Source organism: Phalangium opilio, unplaced genomic scaffold, assembly GCF_054372755.1.
Source record: "Phalangium opilio isolate 3A_F unplaced genomic scaffold, DU_Popi_V2 ptg000089l_1, whole genome shotgun sequence".
Lineage (NCBI taxonomy): Eukaryota > Metazoa > Arthropoda > Arachnida > Opiliones > Phalangiidae > Phalangium > Phalangium opilio.
Window position 1 is genome coordinate 7,050,791 of NW_028324194.1, and position 19,794 is coordinate 7,070,584.

The 19,794-nt window shown below is 38.5% G+C and overlaps 1 protein-coding gene across 1 annotated transcript; it reads left to right on the forward strand.

Moving 5' to 3' along the window:
- The first annotated feature begins 2,996 nt into the window (after positions 1 to 2,996).
- LOC149647295 (uncharacterized) lies at positions 2,997 to 19,630 on the forward strand. Its single transcript, XM_089849625.1, has 7 exons — positions 2,997 to 3,064; positions 3,129 to 3,171; positions 3,266 to 3,445; positions 3,506 to 3,612; positions 4,573 to 4,786; positions 16,525 to 16,784; positions 16,840 to 19,630. The coding sequence occupies exons 1-7, from the start codon at positions 2,997 to 2,999 to the stop codon at positions 17,105 to 17,107; spliced, it is 1,140 nt and encodes a 379-aa protein (XP_089705751.1). The 3' UTR covers positions 17,108 to 19,630.
- Positions 19,631 to 19,794: the final 164 nt, after the last annotated feature.

The following is a 19,794-nucleotide window of genomic DNA, read 5'->3' on the forward strand; positions in this document are numbered from 1 at the left end:
CGTAGAAAATACAATCGAGTACCTTATTTACATAATCGTCAAAATATATTATCTTTGAGAAATTTTTTCATTATAATTTTCACCAATCTTGACTTTGAAGCAAAAATTGGGTCACGTGGATCCCCTAGAAGGCGGCTTTCCTTTCGAACTCCAGTTTTTGCTGGGCGAAGGCACGAATCATTTGTGGGCGGGATTTACATGTGCACTTACAAATCCCGCCTACTTGCTATGTAAAATGAAGAGTCAACTTGTAGGGGATGCACTGGAGCCGCGCTATGCTGTAGTGAACCCTGTCGTTGCAATATGTTACTATTTAAAAGTATCATTTATAAGCCATTAGTACAACTTGGCGCTAGTAAACGAGTATATTCTAGAAAAGTAATTATTCTTACATATATTTAAAGTCGAAAAACCATTATTGAGACTGGAAAACATGTAAACAGTAATGGACTATAAAATGACTACTTACTCTAAAACAGTGGTAGGCCCTAAAGAGGATCAATAATGGCCAAGTGACACACTGGGGAACGTTTTCGTGAAAACTCGGAGAGACTTTAGAGTTTTGCTCAAACCCTTGCTGTAGGAGGTTTAAATTTTCTCTCGATTAAACATTGAAGAAATCCATTGCAAGTCCCGCACTAAGGGAATCGAGTTTTATAAGTTGTCTAAAGATAATTGAACAAGGTAACTAGTTTGACGAAAAGACAGAAATAGCAAAAGAAGGATTATCCAGATTTACGATCAACCAGAAAAAGCATTTCGCTACTTCGGCACAAAAGTATGCTGTTTTCAAGCCACGATATAGCGGGCAATTGGGTTTAAAATTAACTTGGGAGAAATTGATGAGAAGATTCTTTTGGCCCGAGTATCTAATTATGTATTTTCCAGCGCCGACTGTCAAAGTCGAATAGGCAGTCTAAAATAAAACCTCCCAGGTGGAGTCCTGTAATCAATTCCACCGCTTTACGCATCGTTTCAACGAATTGGAGTTGATTATTTTGACCCGTTAGTGGTATCAGAAGGCCGAAACTGGTATATTATTATGACAGATTATTATAGTAAATGGGTGGGATGCCTAGTAACACCATACGCTACTGCCCTATCGGAACCTAAAGACCCGTACCAAGCGGTAGTTTTACGACTCGTGTCACATTGGACACTGAAATAAAACAAATATGTCCTATTGAACTAACTGTCCCCAATATAAACTAGCAGATTGTAATTGAATGAGTATATAACAATACGATCACATTCTACTAGTTTTTCACAACCTTCATTCATGACGATGTATCCCATTCAATTCTGAATCGAACCAAATCTACATTTGCAATACAAAATATTGCTCCATCAATTTAAAAAGAATGGAATGATTTCTTAAAACGTCTGTCGAAAGCTATAACAACGTGTCTCGCTTTGCAGCAATCTAGATTTTTCCTGATCCAAATTGAGTGAGTCTTTGCGTATTTTGCTTTCCAAATAGCGCAAAGTTTGACCGTGATTCCTCATTCGCTACGTCTGTGTCAGTCGAGAAACCTCGGAGCTCACCATGAAAGAATCCTTGAGATTTGTGGTGGGGATTGTGAGTATCGCGTATGCCTTGATGCCAATTAGACAAAGCCACGATAGATTATGTTATTTGCCGTGTTTCTGTAACGCTTTTTCGTAGGGTGTACCTCATATGAGCAGTTCCCTGTAGAGCAGTTCTCGAAATAGCAACCGCGATTCCAAAAAAACAGCGGAGTTTTTCAAAACTGCTGTTTTAGAAATAGCGGCCGCTATTTTGAGAAATAGCAGTGTTTGTCTTGAGTTTCGAGCATTTCTTAACAATACACTTATATTCGTTGGTTTCAAATACTACCTTTTCCGTGATCATTTAATCAGGAATGTGACCTGTGTTTTTTGGTAGATAATTGTAAACAGTAATTTTTTGGAAAAGGCATATTATAATTCGAGAAAGGTTATTTTATTTCGGAAGTAGATAATTGTAAACAGTAATTTTTTGGAAAAGGCGTAACATTGTTACACAATTTCCAAAATATTACTAACCTAGCCTAACCTAACCTGACCTAATACTATTTAGTTGAAATAATCAACTTTAACCTAACCAAATTATCCATATCTGACCTAGTTCTTTTTGAGTTCATATAATCAAGCTGGGCAAGCTTACACCATAATAAACAACTATAGTTTTTCGCATATCTGATTTTCCGCTCTTTAGAGAACTGCTGTAACGGTACGCCGCGTTTACAAGAACCGCTGTATCGGTAATTGCTGTAATGAGTAAACTGCCATTTCGGGAACCGCTATTTAGAGAACTGTTGTTATGAGGACCGCTATTTTGAAATCCGCTCATATGGAAACTGCTCATATGAAGGCTTCCCTTTTCGTAAGCCTCCAAGCATCTCTTGTTTTTAAAGGGCGCCACCGGAGGCTTGCGGGGTCAAACTGTTGCGAAGCATAATGCCTAGCCCCCCGCCGCGACAGTGGCGCCACTCCCTATAGCCAAAAAGCTGAGTGTTTTCCCCCGTCCCTAAAGGCAGACTGCCTCGGGAGAGGTCCGGTTAGCCCCTTTAAAAAAGAAATCCGTCTTTTAAAGTTGTTCTAAATGGTTCGAACAACAGATTGAGACGCGCCATGGAAATAGAACAGGCAAAGGTAGTAGGACAGAAAGTTTATATTAATTGAAAAAGAGCCCGCGTCCAAGGAATTCTGGGGGACTGGCGCGGATTCATATCCTGTAACTCAAAACGGTGACAGGCAAAGGTTTCGGAGATATTGGAACGTTCTACTCGGAGAATATAAAATATAAAATTGAGATGAGAAGAAACCCTTCATAATCCAGTCTATTGAAATATAAATTGAGGCAATTAGGCCTGGTGATTTCGTTAGCTGTATATGTGAAATCAGATTTGTGTAACTCGTACTCTTGGCCATATGAGTTCCGAAATAAATTGAAAGTCTCATTTTAGGACAAGTATGACTTTAAGAAGAGAACTATGGACCTGATAGAATACCATGAGGCAGATAGGCTCATTGATGAATTCGTAGGATATCCGAAAGGCCGGTAAATTTCGAATATGTTAACCGCTTACTGGCATTTAGGTTAAGTGTTAAATATATTTTGGCAGTATTAACGTAACGTACATTCCCAGCGTTGATTTTCAAAAAACGGTAGGTCTTAAATTCGGACTAGAACGGTCTTATTCGTGCAGGTGGAACTGCGAAAGGAAAAATACAATTTAATTTGGTTCGTATCCTGTTTTAGGAAGGAGATGTTTATTCTTTTCCGGCACTTGTGGCCTCTGGACATTTTAATTATGTGGAAGCGTTAAATCGAACTTTAAGCCACCCGTTTCGGTTATACGAACATAACATGTTGTCTTATTTCCAAAAACCCGAGTACCAAATATCACTGAGTGGAATCATTGAAGTCTTTCTGCCGAAGGTGCGTAAATATTTCATCTTTAGGAAACTTCTTAAACCAAAACCACTGTCTCTCTCGAAGGTGTGGACGATTATCATTCTCTTTCTCTTCTTGTTCAATTTCTTGACGATTGCCAAGCGATTGGTACCCAGAGTACACCGTTTCCTTGTCGGCGTCTATAACAACTTGTAGGCTAGGGAATAAATGACAATTTTACGCGAAATCATGAACTTATTGAAGAAAGCGTGAAACTTTGCACAATGATACATAAGGGTACTTCTATTTAATTTAAAGGGTATGAGAAGCTTCGTTTGAAAATCCTCTGATTTATATAGCAAAAGATAGAATTAATTACTGTCAATTCAAAAATATCAAGCTTTAAATTCTCCGATTTCTGGTTATTTGGCAATATGCATTTGAAAATGCTTCATACGAAATTATTTGAAATCAACTTTTTAAGAAAGGCTAAAACGTTTTCCTGTTTTTGACGTCACACACGCGAGATGGTGCCACTCTCTCCGCTATCAGACCCAGAGTTTAGACAGGGGAGAAGCATGGACAAAGCTCGAGACGCGTATACCTCGCGCGTATAGGATTCCCGCGCTTTTTTCCCTCAACGTCATAGTGATGTCATAAAACAGACGAACAAGCTCGACAAAATGATTTATATATCGAAACTGAGTTTTCGTGATTTTCCAATGGATTTTAAAAATATAAACTTTGGTTCAATTATATTAAAAACTTGATATTTTGAAAGTAGAGACTTGAAAGTGTAATATAATACCACTTTCGTGCTAAAATATGATATGAAATTGTAATTTCCCATACCCTATAAAATCGGAGCCCAACTCCAACTCATTTGCGACAAGCTTCCAAAAAAAAATCTTATAATGACCACGTATATATTTGAAATCGAAATTTTATGAAGTTCCCTAATCTTGGTTGCATAGCCAAAAGGTTTCCCGTCAGGAACCCCTAGCGGAATTTTCAAAGGGGACGCCTCTATAGGAAAAATATACAAAATACATGCAGTCTTACAGATGAAATATCTCAGCTCTTCGAGGCGGTTATGCTTTTCAGTTATTTATCATTGTGCAAAGTTTTACGCTTTCCTCACAAAGTGCGTGATTGTTTCCCTAATCCTCCAGACTATTGGGGAACATGTACGAAGCCGCCAAGAAAGTTATCTTGGCCACCTACTTCGTCGGCTGTTTCATTTTGATGGAAGTCTTCAAAGCCAACCTGTCGACAAAATTGACGGTGGACATTGATCGCAACATAAATAGCTTCGATGATATCTTCAAATACCCCAACATGCGCATTGGTTCTCAGGACACCCCAATGCTCGTGGATTATTTCCAGGTATAAATATTATCGTAAGAGGATAAGATATGATCCATAACTTTGTCACTGGCTATTGATAGCGCGTAAATAAAGAGACGTAGGTGAAACGTCATATATTCTCATAAAGTGACGCCTGGTGAGGTGCTGTTCAAGGCTTAGATTAAATAGGAAGATGAACTGCAAAATTTAACCGAGTGTAGTCAATTCTCGCTTGTCGTTCTCAAACTAGCTCTCAGTAGAGCATTTACAAGTATAGGTAGTTCTTAAAAACTTATGATATTATGCTATAAATCTGGGGCTGACAATAGCTAAGGATGAATCACAGTCAAGAATGCCAAGGTTCAAAATTAGTTAAGATTAACCCTTGATCTCCTTGATTATTGTTTTTTCTCGTATTCTAAAAATTAGTATATAAATCCAAGAAGGTAGATAAAACGCTTTTTGTTCAGCTCTACAAAAATAACCAATGACTAAATGTCAAGGAGGGGTGCTGTTTCGGTCGTATCTGTCTGTGTGTCTGTTGTTACAGCCTAGGGTATCGCGTTCCGAGTTTGCAAATCAAAGCAAACGTGTTTACCATTTAATTGTTGTATAAATAGTTGAATTTATCGGATTTAATGCATTCCTCTCGCATGTACACCGAATTAGGAGTCTAACAAGTTGGGAAAACCAAAATATTACCTCTCCGAGTCAAGACGACTACTTACAAACTTATTTACCCAGATATGGAAATGTTTATGAAATATTAAAGCAGTATACAAAGCATAGCAAATATACAGTAAATCAGACGACATTTTACATCCAATAATGATATACTTGTACACATTAAAATCATCCGATTTAAAGCGTGCAAGCAAAGAAGATACACGCCCCAGGAACATAGCTGTCCGCGCTCACCTCAATTTAGCGAGCCCGAGCGCGAATTGAGCGAGGCTCTTCGAAATAATTGATAAAGTCACGAGCCCGAGCCGAGCCCGAAGGTTTATGAAAAAGTTCTCTGAGCTTGAGCCCGGGCTCACAATACGTCACAAACAAAGTGAGCCTTGAACTGAGCCCAGGTTCAACTGTAAAATCAACGAGAGCTTGCGCTGAGCTCTCTTACAAATGTTTTGGCTTTCCTGAGCTCGAGCGAGGCCAACTGAAAACTATGAGACCGCTCATGTTGAAAGGGCGCTCACTATTTTGAGACTGCGCTCAGCTTGGCTCAGCGCCGCATTCAGTGCCAACAGAAACTAGCGTAACTCATTGGTAGATGAAGTTTTGAATTTTTTTAAATACAAATGTAGTGCAAGTCATTTGGATAGTAAATATGTATTGTAGTTTTGCATTTATCGCGTAAAAATAGCTGCAAAATAATTTATTTCAACATCTACACTGTTTGGAAGAAATATTCTCTGGCAATATGAGACCAAGCTCGAGCTTGAGCTTACTAAATTGAATGAGCCCGAGCTCGAGGTGAGCCTTAAATTCTATCGATTTTGAGCCCGAGCTCAGCCCGCGAAAGATATTAGAGAGAGTTTGAGCTCGAGCTTAGCCCATCAAAATTATGCGAATGAACCCGAGCCCGAGGCGAGCTCATTTATAAAAACTAACTGAGCTTGAGCTCACATTGAGCTCTAAGGAAACATTGTTTCAATTTTGAGCTTGAGGTGAGCTCGTTGTCAATTTCTATAAAGTAACGTGAGCTGAGCTGAGCCCAAGCGATGGTGGACAGGTATGCCCAGGAATGGAAACTGTAGCTTCCTCTAGTGTAAATTTTTGTCTCTCCCCTCCTAGTACGCTCCAAAGGCAGGCTCGGTTGAAGGAGGTATTTCCGGCTACTTTGAAATTGCATAGACCGGAAGTTCCTTGATCAGCCCAACCCCGAGACATACCTTCCATTCCTGGAGCGTATATTTTCACTGGTGCAAGGTACCAAGGCTTAACAAAAATTGTATCATAACATATTTATAGAGATAGATAACAACTTTTATAATTAAAATTAGAAACTAACATATCTCTTAAAATTCTCGCGTGATCAACTGGTTTCACGCCAATTAAATTGTTACAGTCCCATAGAGCTATTTGTATTAATTCCTCCATGGTTTTTTCGCCAAGCTGAGAACTATGCGTTTTACGTCACGTTATCCAAAGAGCCGACTATTTCCTTTGAAGACCGCGCTAGCTCAGCGCTAAGCACCGTGACGTCAAAATTCAAAAACCAAATCCCGTTATGTAGGACACTGCTCACAGCGCTGGGCTCTGCTGAACGCGGCCCAGATTTCCACCATGATTATATAATCTAAGCCTAATTATTTAAAAGTGTATTTAACTTTCGGCTCACTCTGAACCGTTAATGTCTCTGCATTACAGAAACGAAAACCACACCCAAGCGTTTACTTTTTGGTTCACTAGGCCTATTGACAAATAAAAGTTCATTTGACCAACATAGTAGCGTTGTGCTTGTATTCACTTTAGAAAGGATTATGCTATAAACAGATGTAGTATAGCTTAAGTAATATATAAACATCCATTTTAAATAATAATATTAAAAAAAATCTTTGGAATATCAAAATGAAATAGAGCTTTAAAGCTACAAAAGTACTAAATACATCATAATTACGAAAAATATTTCCACATATTCACTTTATATTAAGGATAAAGGGAATATTATGGTTCTGTAGGATTCCTTTACACATCAAAACAAAACGAACTTCTAACGCAGCGCACTACTGTAACAACGGACGGACACACACAGACAAAAACATAGACTGCTTTTTAACTCTTTCCGTATTAATTTTGAATTGAGAAACAAGATTATCTTAAATATTAAAATAAATATAATTAATATTTAACATTTTCTTCGTTAGTTATTCGCCTTATTAAACGTTACATCGTTTTAAAAAAGAACAATTAAACATTCTTGAGAGACTTGACTAATATTGGCGTTTGAAATGAAGCATACGCCGGTTGCTTCGTCTTAATCAAATAGGTAGTATATAAGGGTGTCGAACTACAGCTAAAAGCAAGAACAACCGCAATTGCGAAAACCTATCGTGGACAACCCACCCTAGGGAGGCTAGACGTTTCTCGTAACCCTAGCTGATCGCCGCGAATGTCTTAAACCCAACGATGACGATGGAGTAGAAGCCAGGTGTGCAGACTGGTGTCCATGTGGGATGGACAAAAACAAAGACCAGTAGATGGTCTCTACCCCCTACCGTATTTCAGAGAGTCACACACTTGAAACTTCATTTTATCATTTATCGCAAATCAAATATACAATTCTGTTTTAAATAACTAACAGTATCAATACTCGTTCTATATTAACTTTGAAACAAGAATGAAAACTTCAAATCTATGATCCGATAACGATTAGCCCTTTCACTGATCTAATTGCTACCATGATGCTTTCTTCTATTATAAAATCTAAATTTGATTATTTAAACGTGTATTTAACTTTCGGTTCACTCTGAATCGTTATTGTCCCTTCATTACAGACACGATAATCAAAACCCAGAGTTTACTCCACCTCAGGTCTCAATTATTTACTCTTTGGTTCACCAAGCCTATTGCGGAACAATCTTGATTTACCCGACAGAATCGAGGCCATAGCTTTCGTCTTGAAATACCTAAACCAAGGATTATTCTATATACAGATGTAGCATAGCTTAAGTAATATATAAACAGCCATTTCAAATAATAATATTAAAAAACATCCTTGGAATATCAAAATGAAACAGAGCTTTAAAGCTACAAATGTACTAAATGCATCGTAATTACGAAAAAGATTTCCACATATTCACTTTATATTATGGAAAAAGTGAATATTAAGGTTCTGTAGGATTTCTTAACACATCAAAACAAAGCGAACCGCTAACTCGGCGCACTATACTAGTGTGATAACGGACGGACACACACAGACAAAAAATAGACTGCTTTTTAACTCTTTCCGTATTAATTTTGAATTGAGAAAAGAGATTATCTTAAATATTAAAATAAATATAATTAATATGTAATATTTTCTTCGTTAGTTGTTCGCCTTATTGAGCGTTACATCGTTTTAAAAAAGAATAATTAAACAACCTTGAGAGACTTGACTAATATTGACGTTTGAATTGAAGGATATGACTGTTGTTTCGACTTACTCAAATAGGTAGTATATAAAGGATTCGAATCGCAGCTGTAGATAAGAACATCGCAATTGCGTGAACCTTGGAGGAAGACCCCTCCATTGGAAGGCTAGACGTTTCTCGTAACCCTAGCCGATCGCCGCGTATGTCTTAACCTTAAGGATGATGGTGGTGTTAGAAGCCAGGTGTACAGACTGGTGTCCATGTGGGATGGACAAAAACAAAGACCAGAAGATGGTGGTGTTAGAAGCCAGGTGTACAGACTGGTGTCCATGTGGGATGGACAAAAACAAAGACCAGAAGATGGTGGTGTTAGAAGCCAGGTGTACAGACTGGTGTCCATGTGGGGTGGACAAAAACAAAGACCAGAAGATAGTGGTGTTAGAAGCCAGGTGTACAGACTGGTGTCCATGTGGGATGGACAAAAACAAAGACCAGAAGATGGTGGTGTTAGAAGCTAGGTGTACAGACTGGTGTCCATGTGGGATGGACAAAAACAAAGACCAGAAGATGGTGGTGTTAGAAGCCAGGTGTACAGACTGGTGTCCATGTGGAATGGACAAAGACGAGAAGGTGGTGGTGTTTAGAAGCCAGTAAGTACAAACTGGTGTCGATGTGGAATGGGCGAAAGACTAGAAGATGGTGGTGTTTAGAAGTTAGTAAGTTCAGATTGGTGTCCATGTGGGGTGGACAAATGAACAGAGTTGTTAGACAGGCAATGGAGTAATAGCCTGTAAGTGGAATACAATTTCCGGGACTGTAAATGCAGTCTGGAAATTGAATACACGTTTGCTCCGATTTGCAAACTGCGAACGCGGTCACGTGGGTGTAACAACGGACAGACAGACACACAGACAGACACACAGACAGACAGACACACAGACACGTCGAAATTAGAACCTCTCCGTGACATACGTCACTCGGAGAGGTAATTAAATATGCTACATTAAAAATGAACAAGTTGGGCAAACCAAAATATTACCTCTCTGAGTGGGGATGACTACAGGGTCTTTGCGCGTGACGTCAAGTTACCTTACCCCTTTCCTCTTCCCTTGCCGGCTCCCCGCTCTGGCCACGTTAGGACGCCATGTTGACATCCCCTGAAAACCGGTTTTCGCCCCCTATTTCTTCCCCCTTTTTACTCTGGCGGAAACACCCTATAGTCAAACCAGCGAGAGAATAGCGCTGAGCCCCATAGGTTAACATGTATTTCAGCGCTATTCTTTCGCTGGTTTGACTATATCACTGCCCACTTACACAACAAGAATCGCTTTTTATTGCTTGGCAACTGCAGGAAGTTAATTTTACAATGGTAAACTGTTCAAGCGCTTTCAATATTTATCAGTTGCCATGTAAGCACTGTTCTACCACTATAACTCATTGTTTCGCGAATCAGGGATACTATCCGTGGGCGAACCTTTATGTCTACCACGTTTCCAATCTTTATCGTCTGATAAAACTCTGAGCTGGGTTCAGCGAGAAAAAAATAAAATTTGTATTTAATTTTCGGCCCACTCAAAGCCGTTAGGCTCTCTTTACAAAGGGTATGAAACACTACGTAATTCATAGTGTCTCGAATATCTACGTTTCTATCCATTGTGAACAGTGCCGAGAGAGTGATACAGCAAAAAGTGCAATTCAAAGTGATTGCTTCATTGAAGCCAACATTGTCAAATACATCGTTCACGCAGAAGGCTATAAATAAATGTAGTATAGCTACAAGTAGGGATGAACGCGCATTTCAAATATAATAACAAAAGACTTTCTTGGATTATCGAACTAAAACCGAGCTAAATAGCTTCTAAACAACTAAAATAATCGAATTGCCGAAAATATTATCCGTATTTTCATTTCATATACAGAGAAAAAGAAATTATTATGGTTCTGAGAGGAACTTCTCATTTTGGTTGTTGTTTTGAAAAATATAACGCAATGCACGGGCCTTGATAGATATAGCAGGCAATGAATAAAATATATCGCAATGCACGGACCTTGATAGGTAGAGGAGGCAATGTAGGAAATATAACGCAATGCACGGGCCTTGATAGATATAGGAGGCAATGATTTAATCGACTTCGGTACTTGAGAGGTTTATCTTCAATATTTAAATAAATACAAGTTGGGAAAACCAAAATATTACCTCTCCGAGTCAAGAGTTCTACTACTACAAAGTTATTTACCTAGATATGGAATTATTTATCTTTTTTGAAGTAAAAATTTACGAAATATTGAAGCAGTATTCCAAGCATAGCGAATATACAGTAAAGCAGACGACATTTTACTTCCAATAAGGATAAATCTTGGACACATGGAAATCAGTTAATGGCAAAAAGAACAGGAAATGGAGTCTACGCTTCAGCTGTTTACCCTAAATTCTGATAGCTACGTTCACAACTGGTTAGCAGTGTAAACACTATCGTCTCGTCTCACCTCAACAATATTCTTAGTTTGCCAACATGCGTGTTAACGTTAAATAATACCAAAGCTAAATTGTAGCTAGACGCACTGATAGTCAATGCGCACCATAAAGAGAATAAAAACTCTGTAGCTTAGCCCTACTAATCTAATTGCCACCATGATCTTTTCTTCTATTATAAAATCTTAACCTGATTATTTAAGAGTGTATTTAACTTTCGGCTCATTCTGAACCGTTTCAGACACGAAAATCAAAACCCAAAGTTTACTTCACCTCAGGCCTCAATTATTTACTCTATATTTCACTAAGCTTATTGCAAGTAATACTAGATACACCCGCCGGAGTCTAGAACTTAGCTTTCTTCATGAAATTACTAAACCAAGGATTATTCTATATACTGATGTAGTATAGCTTAAGTAATATATAAACAGCCATTTCAAATAATAATATTAAAAAATATCTTTGGAATATCAAAATGAAACAGAGCTTTAAAGCTACAAATGCACTAAATGCATCATAATTACGAAAAATATTTCATCATATCCACTTTATATTAAGGATAAAGGGAATATTATGGTTCTGTATGATTTCTTTACACATCAAAACAAAACGAACTTCTAACGCAGCGCACTGCGGCACTAGTGTAATAACGGACGGACACACACAGACAATAACATAGACTGCTTTTTAACTCTTTCCGTATTAATTTTGAATTGAGAAACAAGAATATCTTAAATATTAAAATAAATATAATTAATATTTAATATTTTCTTCGTTAGTTATTCGCCTTATTGAACGTTACATCGCTTTAAAAAAGAACAATTAAACATTCTTGAGAGACTTGACTAATATTGGCGTTTGAAATGAAGCATACGCCGGTTGCTTCGCCTTACTAAAATAGGTAGTATATAAGGGTTTCGAATCGCAGCTATGGATAAGAACAGCGCAATTGCGTGAACCTTTGGTGGAAGCCCCACCTTAGGGAGGCTGGACGTTTCTCGTAACCCTGGCCGATCGCCGCTTATGTCTTAACCTTAAGGATGATGATGGAGTAGAAGCCAGGTGTGCAGACTGGTGTCCATGTGGGATGGACAAAAACAATGACCAGAAGATGGTGGTGTGTAGAAACCAGTGTGTACAGACTGGTGTCCATGTGGGATGGACAAAGACTAGAAGATGGTGGGGATTAGAAGCCAGTGTTTACAGACTGGTGTTCCATGTGGGATGGATAAAGACAAGAAGATGGTAGTGTGTACAGACTGGTGTCCATGTGGCATGGAAAATGAGCCAAAATGATGGTGGACTATAGAAGCCAGTGGGTAAAGACTGGTGTCCATATGAGATGGACAAATGGCCAGAGGATGGTGGTGTTAAACAGGTAATGGATTATAGCTATGGTAAGTGGAATACAATTTTCCAAATTTCCGGGAACTGTAAATGCGGTCCGGAATTTGGGAAAACGTTTGCTCCGATTTGAAAACTGCGAACGCGGTCCCCTGGGGTGTAAGTCAATAACGACAGACAGACACACAGACAGACAGACAGACACGTCGAAATTAGAACCTCTCCGTGACATACGTCACTCGGAGAGGTAAAAATTATTACCTCTCCGTGTGACGTAGTCCAGGAGAGGTTCTGTAACGGCCGTATCTGTCTGTCTGTCTGTCCGTTGTTACACCCACGTGACCGCGTTCGCAGTTTCCGTATCGGAGCAAACGTGTTCCCAATTTCCGGACCGCATTGACAGTTCACAGAAATTTGGAAAATTGTATTTCTCTCCGTTGGCTACTCTATACTTGAGTTCTCACACCACCATGTTTGATCTTCGTCCATCCCTCATGAACACCAGTCTGGTACTTTTCTGGCTTCCAACACCACCATATTCTGTTCTTTGTCAATCCCACATTGACACCAGTCTGCACTTACACTGGCTTCTAACACCACCATTCACTGGTCTTCCGATAGACCAATCTGTATCATTGGCTTCTACTCCATTATCATCGTTTGGTTTTAGGATATACGCGGCGATCAGCTAGGGTTACGAGAAACGTCTAGCCTCCCTAAGGTGGAATCGGCCACCAAAGGTTTTCGCAATTGCGCTTTTTCTTTACTATATACTATTATAAGGGAAACGATTTCCATATATATACCTAAATTTAAAAAAAACATCTGGTAAGTGGGGTACGCTTCAATTTAAACGTCAATATTAGCAAAGTTTGAGAAGATAATAGGTATAACTTTATTTTAAACGATTTAACTATTATTAATGTTAATTACTGAAGATTAAAATAATTATATTTATTTAAATATTAAAGATAAACCTCTCGTGCAAAGAGAGAGATTAAATCATTGCCTCATATCTATCAAGGCCCGTGCATGCGATATATTTCCTTCATTGCCTCCTATATCTATCAAGGCCCGTGCATTGTGATATATTTCATTCATTGCCTCCTATATCTATCAAGGCCCGTGCATTGCGATATATTTTTCAAAACAACAACCAAAATGGGAAGCTCCTCTCAGAAACAATAATTTCTTTTCTCTGCATATGAAATGAAAATATGGATAATATTGCGCTCCTTCTTTAATGGTATGAATCCTTGCCTGTCTATTAATATTTTACGTAGGAGTCATACGTTTTTAGCGAAGTCTACAGAGAAGAAACATAAGCGATATTGTTTTGGAAAAAAAATACTGCTTCCACTAATGGGTTTATTCTCCTTGTTCCTGTTGTATAGAGTAATCATGATAAAGCTTAAAAAAATTACGAGAGGACTGACCTTTTTTATCCTCTTGTTTTATTCTTAATAAGAATATAAAACATTTTGTATCAAAAAATATTTTTTGTTGCTAAGATTGCTTTAGAAAAATCCAAACGGTTAGGCATTGGTAAAAAAGACATGTGTAAGCTATTTGCAGAGATGATAATGGTTTTACATGTTTTAAATAAGACTGAAGCTTCCACTATTGTGTTTATGCTCCTTGTTTGTTTGACTGAAAACCATCTAGGTGTAGATAACAGTCAGACCAAAAATTTTAAATCTAATCAGATACACCCACCTAGTTGAAAATAGACCTTTTAAATTTGCGGGAGCCATTCTTGAGAATTTTTCTTTGCTTGTAGGTTGTCAATTTATCTAGGACTACCAGTAAATATTTGTGTTTGTAAGTTGGATATTAAGTCAAATTAAGTGGTTGTAAAGAGCCAGCAGGTTTTTGCCGCTTCTTTTTGTGAGTATTTGATTTTTGTATGTAAAATGGAGGAAGATAATGTGATGAAATGCGGAAGCGCAAAGCGCGGGAAAGGATGAGGGCAAAAAGGTCGACGTTTTCCTTGAATACTTAAGGTTATATAATCTTCCCGACACGGAGAGGTAATATTTTGGTTTTCCCAACTTGTTTTAATTATTTTAATCTTCAATAATTAACATTAATAATAGCAAAAGTGGATGAGAGGAAAAGTATGAAGATGGCCAATAGTCGCGAGTCATCAGAGTTTCGCCGTAGTTGACCGTTTGAAAGGCGTAGCTATACTGGGACTGTTCACTCCCTTAAAATAGGTCTTGTGGTAATTCGCGGTTACGCGGTTACCTTCGTCTGCTATTGTGTAATCTCGGTAATTTAGCTATAGCACGAGCAGCTTGCGTCGTGATGCGCGTGATCGCGTGGGCTATGGTTAAACCAAGTATCATAAATGTCTGAACTACTTTCAGTCGTGAGTTTGCAAGTCCATCAGTCACTAGTAAACTAAATAGTTATTGGCGAAACTTTGATGTCCGCGTTTTTTAACACAGGCTCTATGGCCATCGTCATACTTTCCTTCTCATCCACATTTGATAATAGTTAAATCGTATAAAATTAAGTTATTCCTATTATCTTTTGAAACTTTGGAGTGGACAAAAACCAAACCTGGTGGTGTGGGAACTCAAGTAGAATAGCCAGCGGAGAGAAACACAATTTTCCAAATTTCCGTGAACTGTCAATGCAGTCCGAAAATTGGGAACACGTTTGCTCCGATACGCAAACTGCGAACGCGGTCACGTGGGGTGTGACAGACACACACACAGACAAACACACACACCGACACACACCCCCACACGTCCAGTGTAATACCTCTCCGAGACTACGTCACTCGGAGGGGTAAAAATTAGTACGCACATCATTTAAGTGCATGTCTGCAAATATACAACAAAGAAACGAAAATTTTTAAAGTTTGAACTGCCTTCATTTTTATCTGTAGAAACAGTAGGCTTTACCGATTTCCCCTTCTCAAGTCATGTGGTCTAGCCCAAATATTATACATTAAGAGGCCCTTACTGGGCCCCCTAACGGCGTTTATGGGCCCCCAAAGTGAAACGAAAAGTAGGCTATAGCCTAATAGCCTGTATCACCTACACCTGGCGCCGCTACTGCGAGTGAAGTATGTCACGGAGAGGTTCTGTTTCAGCCGTATCTGTGTGTCTGTTGTTACACCCTAGGGTACTGTGTTCGCAGTTTGCAAATGAAAGCAAACGTGTTCGCCATTTCCGGAGCGCATTCACAGTTCAATCACAAAAAATTGGTAAATGGTTTTTCATTACGTTAGCTATTCCACTTTAATTCAACACTCTTTTACTGGCTGCTTTTCCTTCATCTGCAAAATCTTCTGATCATTGTCTATTTCAAATAACTACCATGTCTTTGTATTGGCTTCTAACACCATCTTTCAGATAGACACGGTAGATACGATTGTTTTTCATAAAATTGGAAATCAGCTGCAAAGCGACATACTTAGAACTTATTTAACGTACTGTCGGGATGCAAAACATAAGCTGTAGCAATACTATCACTTGCACTGGTAACCGTTGATCGACTTGAATATTATTTTTCGGTTATGACATTGCAGAAATTTCTTGCTCTGTGAATTACTGAGAGAACAGCAGCAGGGGCTTACATACTTCCCTCATATTATTACATCACTTAATTTCTTTGTATAGGGAGGGTGGCTCACTAGTGTAAGTCAAGCTTCTCAGAGACGAGTTTTCATATCCCCAACACGCCGACTGCCCTCCCCCCTGTGTCCGCCGGAGGTGACTTGACCCCACCACCCCATCCGTCACCTCCAAACTAAAAATAATTCCCTTCCCCCTCGCTTTGGTAAAACTATTTACTAAGGCGAGTCCCTGGAATCTTTCTAGACTTGTCTCATACACTTTACAATTGAAGTATGTAATTTTCATTCGAATTAGGCATACCGTAAAGACGTTGCGCTAGAATACGAAAGAAGATTCCAAAAAATGAACCGAAGAAAGGGAGACGACAACGACGTCTTCAATCAAGGGAACGCCGTCTTTTTTGGCAGCGTTCACCATTTGGAATACTTTTGCCTTCACGCTTACAGAGCGGGAAAACCTTTGCACTACGGTAGCGATCCTTTCTATCAGTTCACCATCGCTTTCGAAGTGTACAAGGCGGCTTCGAATACATTGAAAGACTTGATCAATCTAAGGTGAGAGACAATGTTATTGGTAAAATCATGTGCTGACATTTTCTTTACGCGACAGAATAATGAACTATTGGGAGACTGGACATCAAATGAGAGCCAACTTTCTGTTGGACAGAGGGGGCTGCTCAAAATACCTGAAGACAAAGCAGGGCTTAGCGTTTTCGAAGACATCTCTTGATGATTTTGGCGCCATATTTCTCGTGTACATCTCTTCAATGATCATTTCGTTTTTGGCAATGCTCGGCCAGTTACGACACGCTTTCAACAATAGACATGTGGAACGAAGACTTCAAGCTCTTGAACTGAGGAGCTACAGGGTGGACTAAAAATCTGAAATCGACTCTCCCGCTTTGAAATGAAACAAGACGACCCAAGGGCTCGTAATAGTAGCCACATCGTACGAGTGAATAGCCCCTCTATACCCTACCCTAATGAGTGGATAACCCCCCTAATGAGTGAATAGCGCTATCTCTTACAACTCTTAAATGATTTACCGTGCATAAAATCACAGTGAATAGCCCTCGATGCTCTACCCTAAACAGTGATAAAATTATTACCCGTATAAATTTACTAATGCCGTAATTGTAATATTCCGGCGAATCGAAGAACAGATAGTTTTAGTGATTATCCCCTCGATAAGTTAACAACATAGACTTATGCCGATGCGCACTTATCGCTTCTTATAAACAGAAAGTTTTAGTTTATGACACAGACTTATGCCGACGCATAATTTTCGCATCTTATAAATTTCTAACATGAACTTATGGCCAGAAGAGTTTGAAAGAGAAAGAATTCGGTAAAACACCCAATAATTGAAATATTCCGGTGCCTTAAGAGTTAAGACCATTATAAACAGACCATCAGAAAATACTTGCTTTTGCTTACAAAATTGCCCTCGATTTCTGGAATGTTGAAATAGGGGAGCGTGAAACTCTTATTGTCGACGGGTGAGAGGAATTTTTAAGGGAGAGTATATGGCTTAACCTAACTATCATAATTCCCTTCCTTTTAAGTAAACGAACGAAAAATATCAACTTCATCACAATTCTCTCCCTTTCACTTTCCCTTCAATGACGATCGAAAAGTTTTATACTGCCAAAGGCTCTACTATCGACACTACTACTACTACTACTACTACTACTACGAGAATGACAACAGGGCAGCTCAAACTAAGAGCCTCATCGTAGATGTACATCATACGATGTGGCTAAAAATATTGATTATAATTTGTTCGGTAAAATACTCGTTGCAATTTAAAATTTATTTATTATAAATTTTTTTTCATGTGACGTAGAAGATTTAAGAAAGTGTTTCTCAAAGACAAAGACACGTTCCTGTGTCGTGAGATTTCTAGATCAACTTTTAATTGTGAAGTCAAAAAATTAACAAAATATATTACATTTAAACATGCCACGATGTGGTTCATTAAGTCACTAATGGATAACAAATAATTATTGACTCAGTCTCTAGGCGTCTAGTCTAGTGACTGCTTGTTTAACACAGGCTATAACATTCATATTTTCACCACCATACTTCGGTCGTATAGAGCAAAATCAAATATAGAAACGGTTCAAATTATAGCTCTCTGAAATTTAAATGAATAAAATTAAGGTTTAAATATGAGTCATATATTTATAATAGGACTAAAGATGTCAATTTGAAAACTTGACGAAACACAAATATTAATTATAATTCACTCTCTTTTTTGCCCACCATCAGAAAAGGTGATTAAGGGGAATTGTTTTTACGAACTTTTACCAAATTCGTTTTGAATAGAGGAACCACACCAAGAATGAGAGATTCAGTAATTCCCACGACGCCGTGTGACATAAGTTCTGTCAGAGTCGACAAATGAAAGTGAAATCTCGATAGATTGTACATATTGCATATTAAATAGAATTTATTTTAAAAATAACACATCCAGCACATGCACGAGAAAAAGACAGTGACACTTTCGGGTTGTCAAACCCTAAATTAGATATATTAACTAAGAATAGGCCTTTCCGAAAAACGTTTTAAGGGCCCGGGGCAATCTTGTTGAAACGGTCCCGCGCCACGTGCGCGTAAAGTTGATAAACGTGAGCGGGTGAGGCTTTTAACGTTGAAATCAGGTTAGTTCTTCGTTTCAATTATGAAGCGACCTTTAATTTAGCGTAACTGCGCTGGCGATTGTAGGCATAAGACAACTCACCCAGGATTCCTTTCGATTTATTCGCGGAAAGGCCTATTTCATAACTTGTTAGGTAAGAAGTTTAACACGATTCAATACCATTAACACTGGATTGAGATATTTCAAACGGTTTTAATTCAAAACACAAAACTGCACATGTATAACTCTAACGTGTCAAGATGCAGTTTTAAGATATTACTGTTGTAACTCTTTAAAATAACTAAATGTATACTTGTAATTGGTTCTGTCAGGAACCGATACCATAACTTATCGGTTCCATAACTTAGTTATGGTATCGGTTCCTGGTTCTGTGTAGGCTTAATAAACATTTATGTAACGTAACGGAAATAAGTATGACAATCGATTTAACACGCATATGAAGGTATGTTTGCGCCAACTTAGATAATATTTTTTCAATACTAGCTTCCGTAGAGGTGACCCCTACCATATCGTTCAGTTGTCTCTAAAATAGTCAAACGCCATGTTCTTGCTATTTCACCGCCCCAAAACATTTACTTGATAATTTTTTAATGAAAATAACACTTATGGCGTTTTCCTTTGGGTCCTCGCAGAGCGCTCCCATGGAGGAATAAAACTAGGAGATCCTATTCTTCAAAAACAGTCTTTAACGAAGCTGGAAACTACTACTACCATTTTTATTGCTCCTTGGGAGCGCTCCGCGACGACACAAAGGAAAACGCTATTATTCTAACAAAAACGTCACTTTTGGGTCTAATTTTTATTTAATTAAGTGTCCCATATAAAATACTCAAAATCGCTTTTTAAAATGTTTTTTAAATGTTAGCTACGACCAAGGCTTAAGTTGCCTGTTTTAGGCTGTGT

What these genes read in the sequence shown, in the direction of transcription:
- LOC149647295 (XM_089849625.1), top strand. Translation starts at nt 2,997, where the DNA reads ATGGACCTGATAGAATACCATGAGGCAGATAGGCTCATTGATGAATTC. An exon ending in GTAGGATATCCGAAAGGCCG is followed by an intron (nt 3,065 to 3,128) that starts GTAAATTTCGAA and finishes ATATTTTGGCAG; the next exon opens with TATTAACGTAACGTACATTC. An exon ending in TGCTCGTGGATTATTTCCAG is followed by an intron (nt 4,787 to 16,524) that starts GTATAAATATTA and finishes CATTCGAATTAG; the next exon opens with GCATACCGTAAAGACGTTGC.